The sequence below is a fragment of the Vanellus vanellus genome (assembly GCF_965231255.1).
Source record: "Vanellus vanellus genome assembly, chromosome: 18".
NCBI lineage: Eukaryota > Metazoa > Chordata > Aves > Charadriiformes > Charadriidae > Vanellus > Vanellus vanellus.
The window spans coordinates 6,995,170-7,020,134 of NC_138923.1; the positions used below are offsets into that span (position 1 = coordinate 6,995,170).

The following is a 24,965-nucleotide window of genomic DNA, read 5'->3' on the forward strand; positions in this document are numbered from 1 at the left end:
AAAAAAAATATATTTTTTTTCTCTTTTTTTTTTTTTCTTTTTTTTGGGGGTGGGGGGGGTGGGAAAGGGGAAGGGGGCCGGGGAGCGGCCCGGCACCTGGGGGTGAGCTGCGGGCTGGGGGTGGGAGCCATGGACTCGGCGCCAGCCTTCGCCATGGACAAGCCGTTCGCCCCCAGCGCCGTGCGCGGCCCGGAGCCGCCCGAAAATCCTCAAAGCCGGAAAAACTTCAGCGTGAGCCACCTCCTCGACCTGGAGGAGGTGGCGGCCGGTATGAACGGGACCCCCCCGGCCGGCCCCCCGCCCGCCGGTGGCGGTAAGGCCATGCCGGAGCCGTCGGGAGGCAGCAGCGGCAGCGAGGCAGCGCCCCAGGACGGTGAGTCCCGCCGCCCCGGGATGGGTCCCCCCCGGTTTGGGGCAACCGTGGGGATGGAGTGTCCCCGCCGCCCCCACCCCCGACTCCGGGCCGGGCTGTGCAGCGTCGGGCACAGCGGACAAAGGGGGTCGGCGTCCCCCCGCGGCGGGGTGGAGGGGACCGGGGTGGGGGGACAAGGCGCGGGGTGACCCCCGTCGGGGCGAGCTGCGGGGGTGCAGACACCCCGACGGCTGGGGCAGAGGGACATCGCAGCGGGGGAGAGGGACATCGTACCGGGGGAGAGGGACACCGCACCGGGGACGGGGAGCACAGGGACACCGCACCGGGGGAGAGGGACACCGCATCGAGGGGACGGACCCCGCACCGGCTGTCTTCCCGCCACCACCGGAGGTGCCGCGTACGGGACGGTACCGGGCAGCCGGTGCGTCCCGGAGCTGCGCGGCCTGCGGGGTCCCCCCTTCCCCCGGGGCTCCCCGCCTCGCTGTCCGGGCCCGGGGAGCGGAGGCGGCCCGGCGGGGCCGGGGGGACCGGGACGCAGTGGGTCCTCTCCCGGCGCCCGCCGCAGCGCGTCTCCGGGCCGGTAGCACCGGCAGCAACGGGGCAGGGAGGACAGAGCCGGGGCTGGCGGGGGGGACGGGGACAGACCCGGGACCCGTTTTCGTCGCTCTTGGTCCTGGCAGGAGGCGAGTTTTTAACGGGAAAACCCCGCCTGCCCGGGGGATCCGCGGCTGCCGCCCGCGCCGGGCAGCGCGCATCCCTCCGCACCGCTCCGCCGGCCCCGGCGCATCCCTGCTCCGGTACCCGGGGCGCGGGCGAGGAGGATTCACTCCGTCCCTGCGGAAAAGACCCTGTCCGGGGGCACCCGACGTCCCCCAGAGCCCCCCCGCCCCGGAACAGGGGTTCCCTTCGGGACGTAGAGGCGACGGAGGGGAGATGGGGATGGGGATGGAGATGGAGAGGGGAGGCAGAGCGTGGGGTGGAGGTGCAGCCCTGCCACCTCCCCACGGCCCGGGCTGTGGTGCCCACCCCGAGGGCTCCCTGGGGGTGGCATCCCCCAAACCTGCCTCCCGTCCGGGCTTTGGTACCCCGGGCTTGGTTTCTGTGGCCCCCGGCACACAGCCCTGGAGTGCTGAGGGCCCTGCCGAGGGCCTGACCCACACTTGGCCAGAAAACCACAGCCCACCCGGGAAGCGGTGCTGGTGAAGGGGGCTCAGCCCACCCCGGACCCTGCCCAGACCTGTGGTGAGGGGCTCCCTCTGTCCCTTCCCGCAGCTCCCACATTGCGTACGGCTCCGAAGCATCTTTTTCCCACCTACATCTCACGCGCTGCACGACCTCCTTTCTCCATGGAGTACCCCCTCCCCAGCCCCCCAACCTGCCTCTGCTTGGGGTGCTGAGGGCTGGGTGAGGCTGGGCGCCGCTTTCTTGGGATGGTGTCTGGTATTTTCAGCGTCATTTTCCATCCACCCTCCCCTTCCCTTGGGCTTTGTTTGTACTTCTCACATTGCCTTTGGGACTGCGGGGAGATTTTTGCCCACTGATGAGACCATACGGGGAGGACAGTATGCCATGTGGGATCAGCGCAAATTTGGAAACCCGACCCAGCCCACAGCAGCCAGCGTGTCTCACAGGGCTATTTGCAAAACAGCAGAGAAACTACCACCCTGCTGAGCTCCTAACCCACCCCAAAGAGACTCAGTGGGGACCAGGGGTGATGCAAAAACCAGAGAGAGAGGGGCAAGAGGGCTGGCTGATCCCCACAAGCCTATTTTTTCACCCTAAAAGCTCATTCCTCCTGGGGCAGAGGCCCTGTGGGGTTTGGCCCACTGATCCCAGCACGGCTGGACCACAGGGGATATTCCCATTAGCACCTGTTTTGGCGAGGTTGAAGGGATGAAGACACTGTCAGCATCTGGGATGCTCTGACAATCTGTCTGGGACTGGAAGAATTTCTCCCCCTGATCCTACCTGGAGAGAGGAAAACCTGAGCTATGGGAGCTGAGAGCAGCGAGCAAGAAGAGGACAAGGAAAGAGAAGAAAACCTATGTGCACACAAACATCAACTTGTGAGACCCATTACCCATCGCCCCTGTCTAAACTGGGATGCAATTTCCTAAATCAAGATGGGGAGACTCTAAATACCAGGGAAAGGCCCTCTCTTTGCGAGCATCAGCCTTTTGCTACACATCTGTGATGCTTTCAGCGTCAGCGTGATGACAGCAGAGGAACTTTTACTAGTAACGTTATCTTTTATTGGCATCCTAAAGTAAAACAGCCTCTCAGCGTTTTCTCGTCTTCCTCTTCACCATTGCGGGTTTTTTCCACCAGATCCAAGTTTGGAGCCCCACAGGTCGGTGGCAGCAGGTTTATTATTGATGCAAACGGACCCTGGTACCCAAGTGTCTCTGCAGGATATGACTGTGCTCTGGCTGGGAAGCCATTATCAGGGTCATCGTCATCGTGCTGGTGGGTTGGAGGAAGAGCAGCCCCGAGCCTACGGCAAAGCTGCTGACAGCCTCTCTGCTGGGCAGGGCTCACCATGGTCTGGGGGGGAGACCACACTGGCAGCACTGGTACAGGGATGATTTAGGCAGCCCCCGGCTGTGCTCAGCAGACTGCGACCTTGACAAAACCCTCTCCCCTTGCCCAGCTGGTCACAGCAGGAGGAGGCTTCTGTTCCTGAGCCTGGCACAGCCAGAGAAGCTCAGGGCAGAGCTTTATTCTTTGCAGAGAGGGATTCAACTCCTCCCTGCCCTCACCTACTACCACTGTCCCACAGCCCTCCCAGCCGGGGAGGGTGGCTGGGGGCAGCCCCATGTCCAGGGCCCTGGGCACCTCTCTCCTCCAGGAGCAGCCCCTCTGTTAGTCCCTTGCAGGGATGGCATATCCCTTCCCGCTGGCACCGAGGACCAGAGCCGTCCCCACCTCTGTCTCCAGCGAAGGGGGTTGGTTGCTCAGCCCCTGCCTTGCCCCCAGCCCAAACTGGCCTTGAGGGCAGCCAGCGCATCCTCGTGGGAGGACGAGTGCAAATATAATCTGCGCAACACGTTGCTCTCACGGTACCCAAAAATTACGAGGCAGAAATCCCACGAGCCAGGCAAGAGTGAGGAAATGCCAACAGGGTGGTGAGGGCTGGTCCCCATCCTCATCTTCATCTTCATCCTCCCCCGGGGCGGTGCGGCAGCCTCCCATCGAAAACCTTCCGCACAACTTCTGAGGTCTTGAAAGCTTGTTCACCTCCTTTCATTAGACTAACAAATAATGTGTAACGCGAAACATCTGTTAACAACAGCCCTTAATGTTCTCAAGATGATAAAGCAGGAGGGTAATTTTAGCCAGCAGGCCTTGACTGATGGCTTTTCAAACAATGAACTTACTTTTGGTGCCGCCTGGGGATGGGAGAGGGAGTCGGGCGCTGGCTCCGGCAGCCACTTTGGGGCTGAAAACTCAAAAAGAGCCACTTTTGTCACAGCCAAGCTCGGAGGAAGGACTGCAGCCCCTCCGAGGGGATCCTCCGGCCTGGGGCAGGCATGGCTGCAGCCAGTGGCACCGGGCGATGGCATGGGGAGATGTGGTGGTCCCTGGGCATCCTATTTGCAGAGCAGCTCCTGGGGCCCCTTCCTCACCCCTGGGGCAGCCGGAACCCTCCGACCCATGCTGGGGCTGTGCGGATGCTGAGCAGAGCAGTGATGAAGGGAGAGGAGAGGAGAGGCTGCACCTGAGAGGGCAGAGGGGATTAAGATGATGTTACAGTAAATTGGTTTTAATTATGTAAACGAGGGAGATGACAAGGGAGAAGCAAGGCAGGGAGGGACAAGGACCTGGTAACAGAGTGGAAAAGGGGAATGGGGGTGTTGAGTGGTGGTTGATTGCCCCAAGCAGCCCTGAGCTTCTCCCAGGGTTTGGGCACCTTCCCTGAGGGAGAGCCATCCCAGCCCATGTCCCCCTGGTGGCCCAGCCCGGGGGCTGTGCTGGTCCTGGCTCACAGCACACGTTTTGGCTGTGCTTCTCCGCCTTCCCAAATGCCACTCATCCCCGCCGGATGGGGGGCACAGCTCGGGGACACCTCGGCCCCTCCAGCTGCGGGAACAGGAGGCAGCCCTGTAACATAACGCTGCTGGAAAAGGGCTGGGATGTGCCTGTGGGGATCCGCCGTCCCTGGGACATCCGCGCACGTACGTGGCTCAGCTGCAATTAAAACCAGCATCATTAACTTGCAGCCGACCCCCTGTGCCTGGCTCAGGCCAATACAGATTGCTGGGACCAGCGGGGTTGGGCCACAGGGGGCCACCCGAGGTCCCCCTGCCCTGTGACACCAGACCCGTCAGACCCCTCTCTCCAGCACCCATCTGCTTTCCACAGCCCCCAAAGTACTGGAAATGCCCCCGAGCCTCTCTGCCCAGGAGGCTTTCCACGGTTTCTGGGTGACTGCTCAAGGAGGGACAGGGGGTGTCAGGACCCCGGCTCAGCCCCCGCAGGGGGAAGAGGCTTTGAGAAGTGTGTGCTGGACATGGCTGCAGCTCTCCAAGGAGACACTCTTGTGCTTTTGTTCCCCGAAGCAGGTGACGGCGGTGGTCCCGGCTGCTCGGGGTGGCACCAGGAGCTGCTTGCCCCAGCCTGGGGATGAGGTTGGGATGCACCAGGGTGGGACACGACCCGCCGGTGGGCAGCAAGGCTGGATGCGGGGTTGACAGCACCCGTGGTCCCTCATTACTCCCCAACACAGCATCAGCTGAGGGTGCTTGGGCAGAGGAGCTCCTGTCCATGGCAACCTCCCGGGCTGGCAAACCTCCTGCAGGGCCCTTGGCAGGGACAGTCCCTGCACGGCAGAGCCAGGAATGGTGGCATCCACTGCTGGGGGGAGGAGAGCTGTCTCGGTCCTTGTAAGGCCAGTGCAGCTGGGCTGGGTGGCACTGGGACAGGAGCCATCCTTGCACGGTCAGGACTCTCAGAGACTGGATGTCACCTTCACTGTCCCCAGCACCTGCCTGGGGACATCTCCCTGCCTGGAGAGGCTGCAAACCCCAAGACAACGAGTTTGTTTCCATGCAGGGACGGTTCCCATGGGACTGCTGGAGTGGGATGGTCCCCAAGGTGAGAGGGGACAGCAGAGCCGGGGCTTGTGCCCAAGACCGGCACTTGCCCAGTGCCCAATTCTGGCAGGTCCCTGGTGCAGCATCCATCAGCACGTATTGAGTAAGTGCCAATTAATCCAGGCGGGAGCTCCCCGCCCCAGCCCGCCTCCTGGCCCTCCACATTTGTTTGCGCTTAACGCGAGGCTGGCGACAGGCGAGGGATGGATGGGGAACCTGACGTGTCCCGGCTCGCCCAGACGGTTTCCAGCCGCTCGCAGGGATCCCAGCATATCCCAGTCAAAAAAGAAATGGCTATGGGGAGGGACCCACCCTGCACCCCTCCGGACTGCTGCAGGGGACAGCCCCAGACTGCAGCGTGACCCCTCCAGCCAGGCTTCCCAGCCCTAACTGGGGACCCCTCCACCATGGCTCTCACCCTGCGTCACTGCCACGGGACCTGCTGTCCTGTATGTGGGCTCCCTGCGGGTCCCCTGTCCCACAGATGGGGGGGAAAACTGGTCGCCTGGGTCTTCCCCATCCAAAACCCATGGGGTGGGTGGGAACAATGATTTTTCCCATGGCATGGGCAGGAGGAGAGGCTGAGTTAGGTCACAGCCCTGCCGAAACCGGCCAGAGCAGCGCAAACCGCTGCTGGGCACAGGCAGGGAGGGACCTTGGGGTGGGAGTCACAGCTGGGAGACCCCAGCTCTTATGGGGCTTCTGGCATGGGGCCCACCCTGGTACCACTGCTCTGTGCTTCCCTGTCCCCTACAGCCCCGAAGGGTGACACCCACTCACCATCCCGCTCCTCCCTGCGGTGACACCCGCTCACCATCCCGCTCCTCCCCGTGCTGCTGGGAGGATGCTCTGTGCCCTGGGTTGCACTTGGGCTTTTACTGACTGATGGCACCTGGGCTTCAATTTGGGGAAAATTTGTCCCCAGATGGGCTGAACACCCCCACCTGGGCTCCAGGCTCCCCTCACCCCAGCTTGGGGGGCTCTGGGTTGGAGCGGGGGCTTTTGCGGCCCCGGGAATCATCCCCGCTCGCCCAGAGCCCTCCCCAGGGGCGCAGGGAAATACATACCAGCACGTTTTCTGCAGCATTTGCAGGGCTCTGCGGGGTCCCCGCACACACGCGCATCTGCGCGAGGGAGCCACTGCCAGAGGGTAAAGAGAGAAAACCCCCAAACCAGGGCCTGGGGAGAGGGGTCCCCCCTTGCTGGGGGAGCCTGAGAGCCGGAGCAGCCTTGGCTGGGCGGGGAGGGCAGGAAAATCACACCCGCCCCCCCAACTTCTCATTGCTGGGATTTTTCTCCCCTTAGCACCCCCAGTGAGCCGGGTTTTCAGCAGGCATTGCTGCGGGGGATGCTCGTTCCCACCCCATCCCCCTTTTATAGCGGGAAAGGATGCAGAAGTGTGGGGTAGAGCTGCAAAAGCCACTGCTCGATGGGGTCCGGAGGGGACAGCTGGGGGGGGGCGGGGGGGGGAAGTCCCACGTGCGGTGGGGACATGGGGCTTTGCCCCACTCCCTTGGGAGCCCCGGCAGTACCCGCTGATGTGTTTTAAGCCCCAGCAGCAGCTCAAATGCCCCATGGCACAGCCGTGCCCAGCCCAGGAGGGTGCTGGGGCATAGGGACACCTTGCCCGTCCCCCTCCCCGGGCTGTTGTGTCTAGCTCGACCAGGAACAGCTCAGTGCAAGACTATTTCCCCTCTCCTTTTGGGCTGTTATTTCAGGGAACGGGGCTGATTCACAGGAAAAATATGAAATTTCGACTCCGTGCAGCCAAGATGGGCGAATTTCAACGAATCAGCATTTTAAGAGAGCCTGGGCGTGTGTCTGTAGCTGGGAGGCTGATGAAATGATTTGGGGCTTTGAGGCTGCCTCGTTAGAAACCCTTCTTCTCTCCCAGGGAGCAGAGCTGATCACCCCTTCTCCCAGGGCTGATTTCCTCCAGCCACTGAGAATTATCGCCCCCAAGAGCTGTAAAAAACGAAGGGATGAGGTTTGAAGCAGGATGGGCCCCGGGTGCTTTGGGGCTGGCAGAGGCTGCGTGTCCCCAGGCTGCCACCCTGTCCCCTCCCCGTGGCACAAACAGCAGCTGGAAGGAGTTATCCTCCCAGGATGGGATCCTGAGCCACCGGGCAGGCTCAGAGCATCCTTTAAAATTCCAGGGCAGTGGGTTGTGGCTGGGCTGAGCTGGGACAGGGCAAGGATTTACACCAGGGTTAATGCAGATCAGTTTTTTTCCTGGCTGGAAAAAGCAACTGGGAAAAGGGTGAAGGCGTGGTGGGCAGAGGCAGTTGTCCCCTGCCCGGTCCTGGTGCCTGCGATGCCCAGCCAGGTCAGGAAAGGTGGAGAAAGCAAACCCTTTCGAGGAGGAAGGACTGATTTGGGGTTTCAAGGTGGTTTTCCAATGCCTGTTAGCCAGCGCTGCCCCGGCACTGCAGAACTGGGTTGTTTTTCACTGGCTGCCCCCAAATTTCCGAGAATCAAAAGAAAAAATCCCACCCTCACCCTTGAGGCATTCCCAACGTTCACGTTCGCCCGAGGGACACATGGCTGCGGGCAATGTTTTCCAGCCTTCCCACGGCATAATGAAACACCCCGTCTGTGCTCAGCATCTCTCACCGGACACTTCCCTGCCCCGCGCTTCCCTTGGGAAAACCAGCCCCAGCGCTGGGATCTGCCGGGGGCATTGCTGGGGCCACGGGGTGGGGGGGTCCGGAGCCCACCTGCGGGGCAGCCCATGCCGACGGCTCCGGCTGCAGATCCCGTAGCAGGGAGTTGGGGGGGTCAAAGGGATGTTGGAGGAGTTGGGGGAAATCGTCTCAGCTCGGGGGGGACACCCCCACATCTGAGGACGTTAAGGGGGACAGATGGGGTCCCCCTTGCCGCCCCCCTCCCCTGAAGCTCTTGCCGGGGTCTGCCCTGGCTGTGCACGCTGCTGGGTGCAAACGGCAGCTTGGGGGGGGGGGGCGCAGGCATTAATTAAGGAGGAGGAGTAACGAGGCCGCGGCGCTGCTCCTTCACACCCCGGGGCTGGGGGGCAAACGGCCCCCGGGAGCTGGGGCAGGGCCGGGGGTGGCGGGGGGCAGCTCAGGTCCCGAGGGGGGGACGTCGGTCGGGCTGGGAGCCTTCAGAGAGCGGCAGCGCCAGTCGCCGGCCCCCTCCCCTTCCCTCCTCATCCCCCTTCGGAGCGCATATAATAAAGCAGCTTTTCAGCTGCGGCTGCAGTGATAGATCAGGAAGAATTGTATGAGTCTATTAAAGTCTGTGTGTCTCTGAATGGAGACTGTGGCTAAGCCAGGCGCCAGGCTCGCGCATTGAACCAGATGTGGAGAGGCGCCATCCTTTCCAGCCACTGAATCTGAGAGGCTGCAGGCTTCACACGCAAGGAAACTGGAGTGCACATGGCAGGGGAGCCGGGGGAGCGCCGGGGAGCACATGGCAGCGCTGGCGGGAGCGGGGCGCTGGGGAGGGGGCAGAGCCCGGGGTGCGAGAGTGGGGGGGGAGCGGGGGGCAGAGCGGCAGCGGAGGTGTCGGGGCAGCGCGGCGTGCCGCCCCGGGCTGCGGGTTGCGCCCTGACTTGTGCGGGGGGCACCGAGGGGAGGTGGGGGGGGGGTTTGCACCCCTGAGCTGTACAGGGCAACGCGGTGTGTGTGTGTATGGGGGGGCTGCATTGCACCCTGAGTCATGCAGGGGGAGGGTGTTGTACCCCAGGTCATGCAGCACATAGCTTGGGGGGGGATTGCATTGCGCCCCGAATTCTACAGGGCGTTGCAGCGTGTGTATGGGGGGCTGCATTGCGCCCTGAGCCATGCGGGTGGGGGGTGTTGTACCCCAGGTCATGCAGCACATTGCTTGGGGGGGGATTGCATTGCACCCCGAGTTGTACAGGGCAATGCAGTGTGTGTAGGGGGGGGTTGCACCCCAACCTGTACAGGGCGTTGCAGTGTGTGTATGGGGGGCTGCATTGCGCCTGAGTCATGCGGGGGGGGTGTTGTACCCCAGGTCACGCAGCACATTGCTTGGGGTTGGGGGTGGGGGTGGGGATTGCATTGTGCCCCAAGTGGTCCAGGGCACTGCAGGGCATTGCACTGTACCCCGAGTCGTGCAGGGGAATTGCGTTGTACCCCAGGTCACGCAGGGCATTGCTTGGGCGGCGGGACAGGGGGGGGGGTTGCGTTGCACCCCAAGGTGCACAGTGCACTGCAGTGCGTGTACGGGGGGGGCTGCATTGCACCCTGAGCCGTGCAGGGCATTGCAGGGGCTGGGGGGGTGTTGCGTTGCTGCAGGGGGTATGTTGGGGTGCAGGGGAGCACAGAGGGACCCCACACGCGGCGCTGGGCGGGGGGTGGGGGGCAAAGAGCCCCGGTCCGGCAGCAGTGTGGCCGAGGGGGGCGCAGGACGGGGTAATGGGCAGGGGCAGCTCCTGTCGCCAAACCCACTGGCGCTGTGGGGCTGCTCCTGTCCAGAGAAGGGAAAGAGAGAGGGAAGGGAGAAGAGGGAGAGGGAAGGACAAAAAAGGAAGGACAGAAGGATGCCAGGAAAGGCAGAAGGATGCCGTCCGCCAGGGGTAGCCGTGGCCAGCAGCTTAGGGGGGCTGGTTGCCCTGTGGACTGGGATCCCACGTCCCCAGCAATGGTGTAAAGCATCCATGGGGTTCTGTGGAGGGGACATGGGTGACGTGGGGATGGCCACCGGCACGGTGCCGCTCGGTGCCAGCCTGGGCTCGGCTCCGGGGCGGCCGCCACGCTCCTTCCTCACCGATTTCACTTTCTTGGCTGGGCCGGCCACATGGCTGTAATTTGGGGGTTGTAAATACCTCGGGGGAATTTTTAAATTAAAAAAATAACTGTTTCCATTTAAATTAAAAGACATTGAAGCATTTCTATTAGTATTAGAGGTTTATAAAACTTGAAACAAACGTCAAAACTAAACTACCAGGCACCGTCCACTTGGCGAAGCCCTTTGCGTGTTCAGAATGACCCGGTTACCCACTGGGGGTTCAGTTTTAATGAGATTTGTATGAGAGTGCCCGGAGGTTCCCATCCCGCACCCCGGGGCCCCAAACACCAGTGTCACCCAAACACCGCTACCAATGTGTCCCCCACTTTACTCCTGGCTGGGTTTTGGGGCCTCAGCCAGTCTGGTGCTGGGGTTGGGGTCCCCAGGGTGGCAAACGGCTGCTTGGATTCCCCTGGGACACGGAGGGAATGGAGGCTTTGGGGTGATGAGGGTGAGGGTCTCAGCGCCGCCGGGCTTTGCAGAAGTGGGACCTTGATGTAGGTGCCCCCACCCTGACCGAGGTGTCCTCTGGTGTCCTCCCCACAGCTGGCACCTGCCTCCAGCAGCCTGCCTGCTGTCCCCACCGTCCCCGCCGTCCCCGCCGTCCCTGCCATCCCTACGCACGGCTCTGCTTTAACCTGGAAACAGTTAACCGGGCTGGGTTGAAAAAAAAAAAAAAAAAAAAAAAAAGAAAGAAAGAAAAAGAAAAAGATATGAGCCACTTATTAAAATGAATGTTTTACAATAAATTTGGCGAGAGGCCACCGACCTCAAATGAAAACCAGACCGGAGGACAGCGATGCTGCTCGCTGGCCAGGGTTTCCGGGACGTCTGTGCGTGCAGGCGCCCACGAGGGTCCTCCTCGGAGCGGCGGTGGGATGGGGTCCCGGCTGGGGGCTTGTGCCCGTCCCACGCCCTGGCCACACGTGCCGGTGTCCCCGGTCCAGAGCTGCTGTCTGGTGGCCGCAGGGTGGGCTCTCGGCCGGTGCTGGCGCTCGCTGATCACACAGGCGCTCGGTGGCATCTTGGCCTGGGTGTGAAAAATGCCCAGTTGGCCTCAAAAAAGAGAGGGGAGTCGGGTCAGTGGAAGGAGGTGACAGGAGGGGACACCATGGGGGTTTCCCACCGTTCCCCCCAGTCCCTGCCCGTCCTCTTCCCTCCCCCTTGGCAATGACCCTGATGCAGTGGGGTCTGTGCTTTAACCTGACGGGCCGGGGTTGGGTTTCAGTGCCAGAAGCCATTGGGGCTGGCTCGCTATGGGCTTTTGCTTATTAAATTTCAAGAAACCACCTTTTTTTTTGAGGCGGGAAGGGGAGAGGAAGGCTGGGATCGCCATGCCAGGGGTCCCTGGCTGGGAGCCAGCCCTCTACGCAGCATTCCTGCTATGTAGCCCTGTCTGATTAGTTTTATTTTTTAAACACCACACAAAAGTCCCAGCGAGCTCTCCGCATTGTGATGGTCCGAGGCACCCGCCATCCCGTCCCCTTCCCAACCCCCGGGGAAAGCCAGTTCGCAGTTAAAGCTGAGTTTTCGGGGGAGCTTTGCAAGCGCAGGCGGGTGCTGCTCTCAGGGCCAGCGCTTGCACAAGTCTCATTAGCGTTAATTAATTACACATGCCCCATGCCCTGCTGGGAAACCATGTAACTCGTTATGTCAGGCGGGCCGTGTGTGAGCGATGTTGGCACCTCTGCGGCTGCATCGTGGATGCACCAAACGGTGCCTCAAACATTTGCGGAATGGGGAGAGAAGCAGCGTCTGCCATGCTCAGCACTGACGTGGGACAGTGGGGTCCATCCGTCCCGGCATCATCCATCCCGGCATCCCCCTCACCGACGGCTGTGGCCAGCCACCGTGGCCATCCCCTCTGCCTGGACCCCCTCACTGCAGTGCCCGGGGCTGACCCAAACCCCAGAATTTTGGCAGCGGGTCCCAGGCCAGCCAATTCCCTGCACCGCAGAAGCCCTTTCACACATCTGTTAGCCATCACCGGTGCTGCCACTCTCCGCACTCAGCTATTTTAATGCACAGCATAAAGGATGCTGGCGGAGCGGGGAGGCTGCATCCCGGGTGGGTGCCCGGGGGCTTCATCCCCAGGGGTATCCTGGGGTGCTACAGCCCTGTGAGGCACAGGAGAGCCCAAGCGCTGGTCTCGTCCCACCACGAGAAGGTCTCCTGGCTGGGAGATGAAAGCAAACCCCCCCAGTGAATGCCTCCTTGCCGGGGAAGCTCCCGGCCGCCGGCGGCTGGGGGAGAGCCAGCGCCTTTTGTTGGTCCCCGGGCCTCCACCGCGGGGGCTGGCAGATTCGTGGGAGAACAGAATTAAAATTCCTGCTCCCCCGTTGTTCGGTGCAGCTCTGTACTTGGCCTGGCTCCGCGCTTCAAACCCACCATGGTGCCTTTTGCTGAGGTGCTGGGCTGTGCCGTGAGGGCTTCAGCTTGCCCGGCCGAGCAGCCACCCCTGGCCCTACAGCCACGAGCATCCACCCGAGGAGCCCTTTGGTCTGACAGAGCCTCTGAGAGCATCCCCGGGCAAAGCCAGGAGCCATGGCACAACACGCACCACATCCCTACATCCATCCTCTCTCCCCCTCTTTGGCATTTAGACATCCCAGACCGGCACCATTGTGGATGAGTTTTTGGAGGCTTGGCATAGCCCCAGCCCCATCTAGGCAAAGGGGAACCCCAAAGGAGAGTGAACCCCCTTGAGCTGCACGTTCCCCCACAGTGAGCGGGGAATATGGCAGACCCTGACCACGCAAAGCCGACTGCGGCACCCAGTGGTGACCGCCGCAGTGCCACCGTACCCCGGCAAACTCGCGTAGATGATCGATCTTTCCTGGGAGGCTTTTCTCCTCACCCTGCCATCCCTCGGGGGGAAAATCAGGGTATCCGGGGGGGTGGGGGGGGGGGGAACAGCACATCGGCTCATTCCCCGCTCGGCTCCTCTGTGGCTCCATCCCCACTGAGACCTGACACAATGGAGGCGATGGTGGTGCTGGAGCTGGGACAGCCCATTGTGTCGGGCTGCGGTTGCAGCCTCCTCCGAGCGCACGGGATGCTCTTGGCAGCTCCTGAAAGCCCTTTGCCAGGCTGGGGTCAGCCGCCGCCGCACGGGCATGGCCCTGGGAGGGAATTTTTTGCTCGCGGATCACCAAGCCCAAGGGATGTGCTCAGCGCCCGGGGTGCCGGGCTGGATGCCCTGGGCTGGTGCCACCCATCCGTGGGTGCAGCCAGGCAGTCTGAGCCCTGCGGCCCTGCACAATGGCTCCCGGGGCGCACGGGAGCCGGGCGGCTGGGAAAGCACAGCAAGAGGCTTCGCTGAGCCCCGCGCCGTGCGCCAGCGCTGCTGCCTGGCTTTAAAGGCTGTTTCTGGAGCAGTTGTTTCAGAGGGTGCTGACGGTGCCAGGCTCTGTGGTCTGGATCCTGCCGCAGGGTTGGGGCCGGGGCCAGGATGCGGGGGTGCATCCCGGAGCCCGTCAGCCTGGCAGTGGGGTCCATACACGTCCCCTTCTCCAAAGGTCTGTCCCCGGGCAGGTGGTTCCCACCCTGGGTAAAAGGCACCGTCTCCCCCAGCCGCCCCAGAGAGCGGGTGGGGGAATTTCTCGTGCTGCTCAGCCCTCTCCCAGCAGAGCTTCGTGGCCAAAGATGTTCCCCAGCCCCTTCTCGAGGCTTGACAGCATCTCACCGACCCTGCCTCCTCCTTCGGGGAACGTGGCTGCAGATAATTCATTAGACACTTCCGCGGACGCAGGAGCCAGCCGTGCCAAAACACCATTCCCGGCTCCTGGCCCCAGCTGGGCGAGCACCATGCTGGGCTGTGCACAAGGCTCCAGCCAGGGCAGCAGCCTCTGGTGTGGTGGGAAGGGCTGTGGGCTGTTCACAGAGGGCTTGGCACGTCAAAGCCTCGGGGCTTTACCTGTGGCAGATGACTGCAGCCCCATGGATTTCACCAGCTTTCAGCTTTCAGGGTGTCCTCTCTAAATCACAGAGCATGACTCAGCTGGGCAGGTCCTCATCTGGCTTTTCCAGCGTCTGGTTCCTCTCTTCATCCCTTTCTTCCTTCATCCCCGCTCTCCCTCCCCTCCTCGCTGTGACCTCCTGATCTTGTCCCTCTTCTGTGCTTGGGTTTTGCAGCAGATAAATCACTGCCCCCCTTTGCTGGAGAGACAGCTTTGAATCTGCTCGCGGCTCTCACCTATGAATTCAGTGGCTGCTGCTGGGCTGGGACTGTCCCTAAGAGAGGCAGCATCCCACAACATGGGGCTCCTCCTTTCCAGGTTCCTTCTGGTCCCAAAACCCAGCTGAGCATCCCGTTCCCACCACGTTGGATGCACTAAAGATAAGGATGAGCCAAAAAAAAGGCTGTGGCACCGCAGTTGGGTTGCAAGCACAGGTTGGCCACATCCCCACTGGGATGCAGGGATGCTGTCAGCTCGGACAGCTCTCCAGGACCTTCCCGGCTTGCTCTGGCTTTTGGTCAGACGTGCCATGATGGGCACTCAGACACCGCACAGCATCCCCGGCATCGCCGCCAAGCAGCAATTGCAGCTTCTGGGGGCACAAGGGGAAAAGCCCCCTGGGCTCGGGGGTTGCAGCCGTGCGTGGAGCATCCCCCGGGTGGCAGCACCGCTGGGCAGGATCCTCCTGAAAATCGGGTGTCCGCATGGCCAGGGGCAGCGGACTGCGGCGCTGGGTGGTTTCTGGCTGGTGCGGCGGCAGCTCTATAACCATAAAACAGTCTGCTGCTGCCTGTCAGTGAGCGCAGGCTAAGGCCCTCCCGGGACAGCCTTGGCCTCTTTCTTGGTCCAGGCTTTAGCTGCTCCTTTTTAACACAGACACTTTTCCCCCAGCAAAACTGGCAGCCTGTAAAAACGTGTCAGCGTTTCAGTTTTTTCACAATTAATGAGGTGAAACATCCTCGGAAACATTTCGCTGTAATGTTTCTCCAGTAGCTGAGACTTGCCCCTCTCTTAAATTTTTCATGTACGCCACTTGAGCCGAGAAAGTTTCCTTCGGACTCAGCACATTTGGACCCCCCCCAGCTTCAATCCCCCACCCCACCCATCGGAGCCTCTGGCTTTCCCGGGGTTTTGGGGAGGCTGGGGCTGAGCTGGAGGGGGAGCAGGGAGTGGTGGGGGGTCAGGACGAGGAGCTCAGAGCCTGCTCCTGGCAGCGGGAGAGCCCGGGAAAGGGCTGGCAGCCCCCGTTCCCCTGGGACACCCTGTCCCCTGTGCCCGCGGGTTGTTCCCGGGATGGGTTTGAACCTCGCAGCATCGTACTGAGCAAAGCCGAGACCGGCACCCTGTGGGCAGGGGTTGGTGGCCCCAAGGGGGATTCTCCCCTGGGCAGTGGGGTGAAACCACCCAGAAAACAGAGTTACACTGATATGTTTTTGCCCCCGAGCTGCGACACCGTGTTGGTCCCATGCACCCAGGCTGGGCTCACTGGTGGGTGCAGGAAGGGCACCGCAGTTGGGCGACACAGCACACATGGAGGGGCATGTTCCCGGGCGCTTCTCAGCCCCCTGTGGGTTTCCCGAGATGATTTGGGGAGGTTAAAGACCTGTAGCGGTGTCAGCAGCTCCCACCATCACTTCTGCGACAAACCCTGTGCCGCCTGTGCCCGCGAGCGGGGACAAGCCCCCAGCTCCCCTGTGGCTGGTAGAGCATCCCTCCTGCCCTCCCTCCCGCAAAGCCCCGGTGCGGGCAGGTAACCCCCCCCGGGGGCTCCCAGGATGTCCCCAACCACATCCCAAGGCAGGGCAGTGCTGGCAGTAGCTGCTGGAAATGGGGTTCGGCTGCGCTCGGCGGCACACGCACCCCCATATCACCCCCCCGGCTTTGGGTGTCTCAGCTGAAGGTTATGGGATAAAAAGGAGCCGGAGCTGGGGGACACCGCGGGGGGGCAATTCCCAAACCCAAGAGCTTTGCTCCGGCACTGCTCGTCGGGATCCGAAGGGAAACGCTTCCTCCCCATCGCATGATTTAGAGGAACAAGTTAAACAATTGCACATGAAACTTTGGCGGACGTCATCGCCGGAGCTCTCCCCGCTTCCCCCGAGTATATAAAGGGATGAAGGGAGTCCATATGTTTACCGAGAGAGACCATGGGAGAAACGAAAGACATTGTTTTTCCAAAGGATTTCTTGGCTGTAAAAGGCCTCCACCACCCTGCGGCTTCCCTGATGAAGGCCCAGCGTTAATTTGTTAAATCCACATCAAGTGCCCGGAGAACCCGTTGTTTATTTTTGCTAATTCAGCCGGCCGAGATCAAATTGGGGTTTTATTTGTTAAGGATAAACCTTAATTAATAAAAGCTATTTATTTGGTTAGAGCCGGCCGCAGCCTGAGGGTCAGATATGCCACGATCATTATTTCAAGTAAAACAAACCCAAAACGTCTCTCAACAGTTTGAAAAACGTAGAAACTTAGAGGGCTGAATTTATTTGTCTTAGGAAGAATTTACAGCTAATTCCCTCCAGGCTATTTCAACCCTTAAATTATACCCAAGAAGAAAAAAGAGGGGAAAAAATGCCATTCCAGGCAGAGAAGGGAAGTAAATGGTACGGCAGATTTGATCATTTGGCCGGGGGGGAGCTGGGGGGGTGAAAAATTTAAAGCTTAAAAGGTCTTTGGCAAACTGCTCACAAATAAATGGAACGCGTGAAATAATTTAACGGCAGAAAACTGTTCGGGGCTCCGGGGTCTGAGGCGCAATGGAAAATGAAACACGTTGGAAGAGATGTAGCCGGGGTTTTTTTGCAGGAGGGGGTTGAACTTGCTCCCTCCTGGCATGGCTCCCAAAAAAGGGGGGTGTTTGCACCCCAAAGCCAAGCGGCAGAGCTGGAGCCAGTAAAACCTTTCTCGGGACGTGGTGGTGCCCGTGGCGGGTTTTACAGCATCATCCAGGGGAGAGACAGGCTTGCAGTCGGCCGAGGTGACCGTCCTGGGTCGCAGGGACAGTGCTGGGCAAACGCCGCGCCCTGGGATGAGCGTTTTGCGGAGAAACCCCCCAAACTTGGCCGTGCAGCGGGGAGCCGCCCCGCAGCGGGAGGCTGAGCACGGTTGGCGACGGAGCCCACCGCCAAAAGCCATCCTGAGGGATGAGCTCCCCCGCCGGAGCATCCCTGCCCGGGGATGTCGCCGTTCCCGGGGGGCTCAGGCGTGCGAGCAATTGGGATTTTAAATGCCGGTTGGGTCTGGATCGCAGCTGCGCGGAGGTCGTTTGTCGCTCACTAATGGAGGTCGTAAGTCAAAGCCGAAGCCTCGGTGGAAATCTAGTGAAAATTACCTCTTTACGGCACCGGGCGGCTGCTGGGCGGGAGGCTGGGGGCCCCGCCAGCGTGGGGCCCCCCCTTGGCAAGCTGAAACCCGCCAAGTCCTTCCTATGGAAAACTAATGGAAGCACAGAGGGAAAAGGCAAGAGCCGGAAAAGCGGCCGTTGCCTTTGCAAATGGGGCAGGACCAGTCGCTCCCCAGTTCCCGGCAGCTTGCCGGCACGGCACGGTCCGGGCTTACCAGTGTCGATGTTCCCGCATGGAGGAGGGTTTTGGGGTGACTCCCAACACCCCGTGGCACCACTGGCCCCCGGGGCTGCCCGCAGCTCTCGGGCCGGCAGCGCTGCCTGGGGTTGGGCGTCGCAGGGAGGAGGTTGGAGGTGACCCAGGCTGCAGCCGGCACCCCAAAACTCATCCACGCCGTGGGCAAAGAGACTTCTGTCTTTCCTAACACACCGGGGCGATTTAGGGCTTTTTTTTTTTTTTGTGAAGCACACCAGGCCTATCCTGCTCCGCGCAAAGCCCCCGCGCCTCCCTCTCCCCATCCTCCCCCTCATGTCATCTTTCGTTATTCAGTAACGTTATTCCCTCCGTTTTCCCCCTCCCCCTGAGTTTTTTTTCCGTTTAGCGGAAATTGTAATCAGTGGAAGATAAATACACTGAAGGCGAAGGTGGCTGGGGGGCGGCTCGGGAGACCCTCTGACCTCGGGGTTGGATAATCAAGCCAATGCCTCCAGCCGTGCCCCAAATGAACCTCCAAATTATAACTGACAAAGGCAAGGCTTTGGCTTTCTCCGTAACCTCCCTGAGCACTGCTTTGGGGCAAAAGAAAGATGGCGATGAGATGGTTTTTAACTTTGTGCAAGTACGAACTCATTCCTGGAAGCCCATCGGGGCGGGGAACCGGTTTCCAACTCCTCCATCGGGGCGTCAGCGAATCTGGTTCAACGCGGTTCCCGCAGATGGGTGGCAGCGAGATGGCAGGGGGTCTTCAGGGACCCAACCCATCCCCTTCCCCGGTCCTTCTCCGATGCTGCAGAGCGCTCAGCGATGCTCATTTTTGGAAAGCTGATTTGGGGCTATTAAAGCATCTTTGATAGAAGCGATCCGGCCCGACTTTGCACGCTGTAAACCTGTCAGACGCACACCGCCAGCAATTAGGGTGGCATTTATCTAGTCCCACAAGCCTGCGATGCCTGAGCTAATGGGGAAAAGATGTTGATACGTTACCAAGGCTCGTCCTTGAGCAGAGCGGAGGACCCAGGCAGGCGCCCCAGGCGCCGAGCTGCCTCCCAGCAGTATGGAGATGGGGTGGAAAACGGCGGGGGGAAACGAACGTAGCAGGGAATTGAGCTGGAAAGCAAAGGTTTCTGTGGGGGATTGGGGAGCTCTGAGCTACACTGGGGTGCAGTGTGTTTTAGGGGAGATGTGAGTTGGTGGAGAAGGGGTTTTGGCCACCCGCATCCTCCGAGAAACTCCCTGGAGCACCCCACAAGGTTCTGTGGTGCAGGAGAAGGTCCCTCCATTAAAACCAGCAACAGGGGCTGAAAAAAAATGCGCCAAGCCAGGCACGGCCCAGGGCTCGCAGCTCTCCGACCACCCGGGAACCGCCGGCACCCGGATGCATCCTGACCCAAATCTGCTCTTAAATCTCCATCCCAGCACGCCTGCTAGCCCCGTACGGGAATTGCTCGGCACTGCCCGGCTCCCTCGGCCGTTTAGCTCTTCCCTCCGTTGGTTTGGGGAGACAGAAACCAGCCAGAAACGGGGCCAGATCCTACAGAGTTGGTTTGAGAGTTAATTTAAGAAACTTTCCTCCTCCTCCTGCGTTCAGCCAAATTAGAGTGGGCGAGAGAAGCCATCGCTTGCGGAAAGGTCCTATAGCCAGATTTTAAATTGGGGACGAAACCAAAGGGGGGTTATAAATTTTATTTATACATTTACAAGGGTTCTGTTGAAATCATTCTGGGTTCGGTGGGGGGCATTGGGTGCCCTTGACAACGGCACTTTTTGAACCAGGCCCCAGTCTTTAATTTCCTCAGAAGCCCTACGGGGTGGCCCTAAACCCGCAAGGAAATGTCGCTCCCCCTGTTATATCCTGTAGCTCCTTCCCAGCCTGATGGATCCCATTTTGGTCCCAGGCTCCTGGAAAACTCAGGGACAACCATGGCTGGACTTCATATATTTTAATCCAGCGGCTCGTTAGCTTGCTGAATGAAAACAGGACCAAAAAAGGAGTTTAACTAAAAGGGGCAACTGGAAAGCAGAGACTGGCAGAACATTTGAAGCTACAGGAACAAGGGCTGGAGGGAATCTGGAGAATTTTATTTGTGAGCCTTTAAACACAAACGGCGGCGAAGGGCGGCCTGCGGTTTCCTGGCCAGGGAAAGGGCCTCAAACCCACACATATTGCAGTCACGGCGCCATCCATCGTGTCTTTACCCAACTAAGGCGGCCATGTCCCAAATACAAGAGCACGGGCTGTTTCCAGCACAAGGGATGGTCAACCAAGGTCCAAGTGCACCTAGAACACAATAAAAGACCCAGCGAAATGCCAGTGGTTGCAGCGAGACCCTGGTAGGGGGACAGAGTTCCTTTTCGTCCCCTTCCCATCCAGGGATGCTCTCCTCTCCCCGTGGTCCCATCAGTTTGGCCCCATCATGGTCAAAATGATGCAGCATCCCTGCATGTGCCTGGGAGATGGGAAGCAGGGCCAGTGGTCGTGCCCAGGTCCCGCCTCCACATCACTGCATCTCCTCCCAGCCCAACGCCTCATCCCTTAACAGGTCAGGGTGTTGGAGACACCCAGTGCTCCCAGTCCCTGGTACTGGTGGTCGCTGTAGCAAAGCACCAGAGAAGCCATCTGCTCTTTCCAGGAGGCCACTGCCAGCAATGGAAGTAAACTTAACCCTTCCTCCTCTGCCGCATTCCCTGGTGTGGCTCACATTGGGCACTGGGAAGCTGTTGGTGGCACCAGTCAGCAGAATGGTTTTCAGAGAAGGGTGCAAGAAAACTCTGCAGTAGCTCTGAGTTTGGACCCTGCTTTGGGCAGAAGGTGATTAGTCCCAGAGACAACCTGCCAGCAGATATTGGGGGTTTTCTTGTCCTCATGGCTCACCTCAGGATGGGACAGCCCTTGAAAGTGGTATGATCAGGCACAAAAGGACCTCAGGGACTTGATGGAAAAATTGTTGGTGGAGGTTTCATGGCTTGAATTATTCAGGATTAAGGTCCAAGAAGGTTTTTCTGGCCTTAAAGATCTTGGAACCAATAGTTTCCTCCTGCTCAACAGCTTGGTGGTGTCTTGAAGCAGGAGAGTTAATATCCCTTCCAGTAGATTTTGTTACTTGCTCAAGTATCATCTGAAAATGCTGCACGTCTATTTAATAAGTATCAAGATAGCTTATTAGCAAGTATTTATTTCTTGAGCATATTCAGGGAGCGGTAACTCCTGCCGTAACGGCCTCTGCAATGATATAGAGCAGAAAACCCCAATATAACCCTGCTATGAATCAGAATGTCATAAAACTATTAACATTTCAAATAATTCCAAAATACTTTCCCACCAGTAGGTACAGATTGGATCCAGATGCTTTATTAACAGAAAGAATAATTAACCAGTACCTCCATAAGGAAGAACGACAGCAAGATACATTCCCCATGAAGCCTTTGCAGGCAGCTGAGTGGGTATCTCAGAAAAAAATACTTCATAAACTTGCCTAAACCTGATGATATTGGTGACAAAGAGGAGATTAATCTCAAGCTGGCTGAAAGCCCAAGATCAATACTGAGAAACCAAACTACACCCTCAGCTTCATGTTTCCATGAGCCAGCAAAGCCAGAAATAAACACTGCGGAGGCTGAGCTCTGCGAGACGCAGGGTGTTCATTCCTAGCTCTGAAGACCAGGGTTGGATGAGCAGATGCTCAGCTGCAGTCCTGTGTCACCTTGGGGACGTGCCACAGCCGGGGCTTCAGGGGTGGAGGTGGGAGCCGAGCCATACATCTCAGAGATGTTTTGGTGCTGAATTTTCATCCCCGTCCATGAAAGCTTGACCTAAACCCTTAGCAAAAGCCAAGTCCAAGACACCCTGTGGACATGTGCCCATTGAGGGGGGGGTGCTGCGAGATGCAGTCCCAGCAGTTTGGGTCAAGTGCTGCCCCAGAATCCACTGAGACTGGTATTCAAAATCAGGTCTGGGTGGTTTTAGCCAGACAGGAGACCACCATGGGTCTTTGCAAATGTTGGGTTTAACCCCAGGTTCCAGGAGGTCCTGAAACAGGTTTTGATTTTCATGGAGACCACAGGGTTGCACGTATGCTGCTCCCCACAGAGTCCCAGGTGCCTACAGGAAGCACGGCTGGTATGGAGCAGGGCAGTACAGACCGCCAGGAGGGCTCGAGCCCAACCAGGTCCCTGTGTGGGGTCTGTGGGGTCTCGCACGGGTCTGGCTCTCACGTGTCCTCTTCTGTGCTTTCCCCACAGGCGAGAGCCTGAGCCCAAGCCGTGGGGCAGCCAAGAGGAAGAAGAAGCAGAGGAGGAACCGCACCACCTTCAACAGTAGCCAGCTGCAGGCTCTGGAGAGGGTCTTTGAGAGGACGCACTACCCCGACGCCTTCGTGCGGGAGGAGCTGGCGAGAAGGGTCAACCTCAGCGAGGCGAGAGTCCAGGTGAGCAAAGGTTTGTGTGGGAGAAAACATCACCCTCTGCCTTGTCCCCAGGCGGGAGCAGGGACTGTCCCCTCTCTTGTTTCATCCTGCACGTGACCATGATGGGTAGGATGGATGCTTGGGACATCCGTGCTTGCACTGGGTCCCTGCTGACCACCTTCCCTCCCCACGCAGGTGTGGTTTCAGAATCGGAGGGCCAAGTTTCGCCGTAACGAGAGGGCGATGCTGGCCAACAGATCGGCATCGCTCCTCAAATCCTACAGCCAAGAAGCAGCCATTGAGCAGCCCATGGCGCCACGGCCCACCGCACTGACCCCGGAGTATCTCTCCTGGACCAGCACCTCCCCGTACAGGTAGGTGCAGGCACTGGAGGAGCTGGGGAGGAGGTGGCCATGGGACAGGCTGTCTAGGGACGGCCCCACCGCCACAGGAGTACAGCCCTGTGCTGCTGCTGAGAACGTGGGGAGTTTTACGGGGCTGAAAAGGAGCTTGTTCGGCTTTGCTTTGGGAACACGTTTCAGCCCCGTCTGAGCATCCCCTGCCCGCCGCTGAGCAGGCTTCCCTGCCTCCATGCATTTTGGGCCAGAGCGCAGGCCCTGGTCCTCGCAAGGGATTCGCTTGCCCTCATGCTGACCCTTCCCACATCTTGGCACGGGAGGTGGCATGGGTCCCTTCTGGTTCCCAGCTCTCTGCATCCCGGCGTCTCGTCCAAAAGCTCAAGGCAGGGCCTCCTGGTGCATAGTTTGAGGGGTTCCCACATGCATCCAGCCACATAAAAATTCTGAAGCCTTGACTGCTCTTGTGGGAGATGACTAAGAGGGAATGGCCAGTCTGACCTGGGAAGCCGGCAGGACTACGTGGGGCATGGGGACTCCTCTGTGGGCCATGCCTCATTCCTCCCCTGCTCCCTCCCAGCAGCACTGTGCCCTCCTACAGCTCCAGCGGGACCGCGACGCCCACCCAAGGGGTGAACATGGCCAACAGCATTGCCAGCCTGCGCCTCAAAGCCAAAGAGTTCAGTCTCCATCAGAACCAGGTGCCGACCGTGAACTGACCAGGGCAAAGCCCACCCCGTGGCCTCACCCAGGATACAGCGTGGAGCTCCTGTGCCGGTCCAGGACAAATCTGCTGCCCGCTCAACCTACAATGCCACTCACCCAATGTCTCAGCACCTCTCTTCTCCTCTTCCCTTCCCTTTTGAAGGTAGAGTCAGTCCCAGGACGAAGTGGCACATAATTATAGCCACATATGGAGCAAACTTGGTTAGAAACTTGCTTTTCCGCACACCCTTATAATAAAGGCTATATATACACACACATACCCCCCACGCGCTCTTCGAGGACAAACAGACTTGCCAAGGGAACAAGAATTTGTTTCCAAACATGGAAGGAACTTGGACTATTGGATTTGACCAATTTGGGTATCTCGCCCAGAGAGCCAAAGAGTTATTGGGTCTTCTCCTCCCGCAGGGACAGCATGCGGCGGTGGGAGGATCACGAGCCCCCCTTTCCGCTGGGCTGCGACTCGCAGCACTCAACCGCATGTGCCGAAGCTGACTCGCGCATTCGCCTCTTTGTGCGTCCCCAGCCACGGTGCTTGGGAGAGACTTTGGGAAGCCGATGGCTCGCCCCTGCCCTGGCCAGCCCCCTGCGCCGTGCTGCCTGCATTTAGGAACTGCCTATGTCGATGGCATCAGGCTTTGTCCCTTCCCAGAGGGGCAAGGAGAGATGGAACATCTTGATGGACTTGCTCGGAGCCTGTGAGGTCTCCCGTGAGCTGGAGGGAGCATCGCCAGTCCCCAAACAGGCACCGCTGCCCTGCCTCGGTGGGTTTGCCAGCAATCCTGCAGAGCTCCAGGTCATTGAACCGTCCCAGGGAAAGAGAAAATTGGAAAAAGCTGTTGGGTTTCAGCTGAGTAGGCGGCTCCCAGTGCTTCGTGCCAACGGCAAAGCAGGCTTCGCCTTCCGGAGGCACAGCCTCCCCGTCGGCAGCTCCACAGATGTGTGCGGGGGTCTGGGGCTGGCGACTCCGTGGGGGTGGGCTTTTTTGGTTTTGCAGAACGGAAATGGTTTCCCCCTCATCCCACCCTGCCGCGCAGCCTGATAAGGTTGCAAGGTGGGACGCGCAAGGGGGTGGACAATCTTGCCCCAGGCTTACACCACCCCAGTCCTTTGACCATGGGACCGAGCCACAGAGAGACGCACCCTCCACCTTCCCCTGCCAATACTGCACCAAGGGGGCATGAGCCGGAGTGATGGAGGTTTTACCCTGTGGACACCAGACTGCCCTTTCCTCACCCACTGCAAAGAGCCACCAGCCAAGTGCGGGGACACCACCAGCTCAGATGGGTGGTCTTGACAGAGAAGGCACCAGCCCTCCATGCCTAGAAGGGCTTAGCCCTGCTGGGGGCTGTAGCAGTAGATCTGATGATGAATACAGCAGTTGCTAAGGTGCTTCCTCCAGATAAACATCCTCCAGTGTGCAACACCAAGGCTGAAAGTGTCCCAACCAGAGTCCCCACTGCTCCCAGGAGCATCCTCTCCCTTTCCCACTGGGGCTCCCACTGCAGCTGCGACACCAGGACCTCCAGCTTCCCACCCAGCACCCAGAGCTGGAGACCTGATGGGAGAACCAGGAGAGGAGCACATCTCCTCTGGCAGAGGGTGAACCGGCCCCTCCACCCAACGCAGCCCCCTGAGTTGGGAACAGCCTCCTCAAGCATGGTGGGCAGGGAGCGGGCACAGCCTGACCAGCACTGCCCACCTCATCCAGGGAGCAAA

At 59.8% G+C, this 24,965-nt stretch overlaps 1 protein-coding gene across 1 annotated transcript; it reads left to right on the forward strand.

Moving 5' to 3' along the window:
* Positions 1-129: 129 nt before the first annotated feature.
* Positions 130-23,889, forward strand: PRRX2 (paired related homeobox 2; the record flags this gene model as incomplete). The annotated part of the gene is made up of 4 exons (XM_082492757.1): positions 130-373; positions 22,001-22,185; positions 22,360-22,538; positions 23,104-23,889. 4 exons carry the CDS (start codon positions 130-132, stop codon positions 23,237-23,239), a joined length of 744 nt encoding a protein of 247 aa, XP_082348883.1. The 3' UTR covers positions 23,240-23,889.
* Between the last annotated feature and the right edge of the window lie 1,076 nt (positions 23,890-24,965).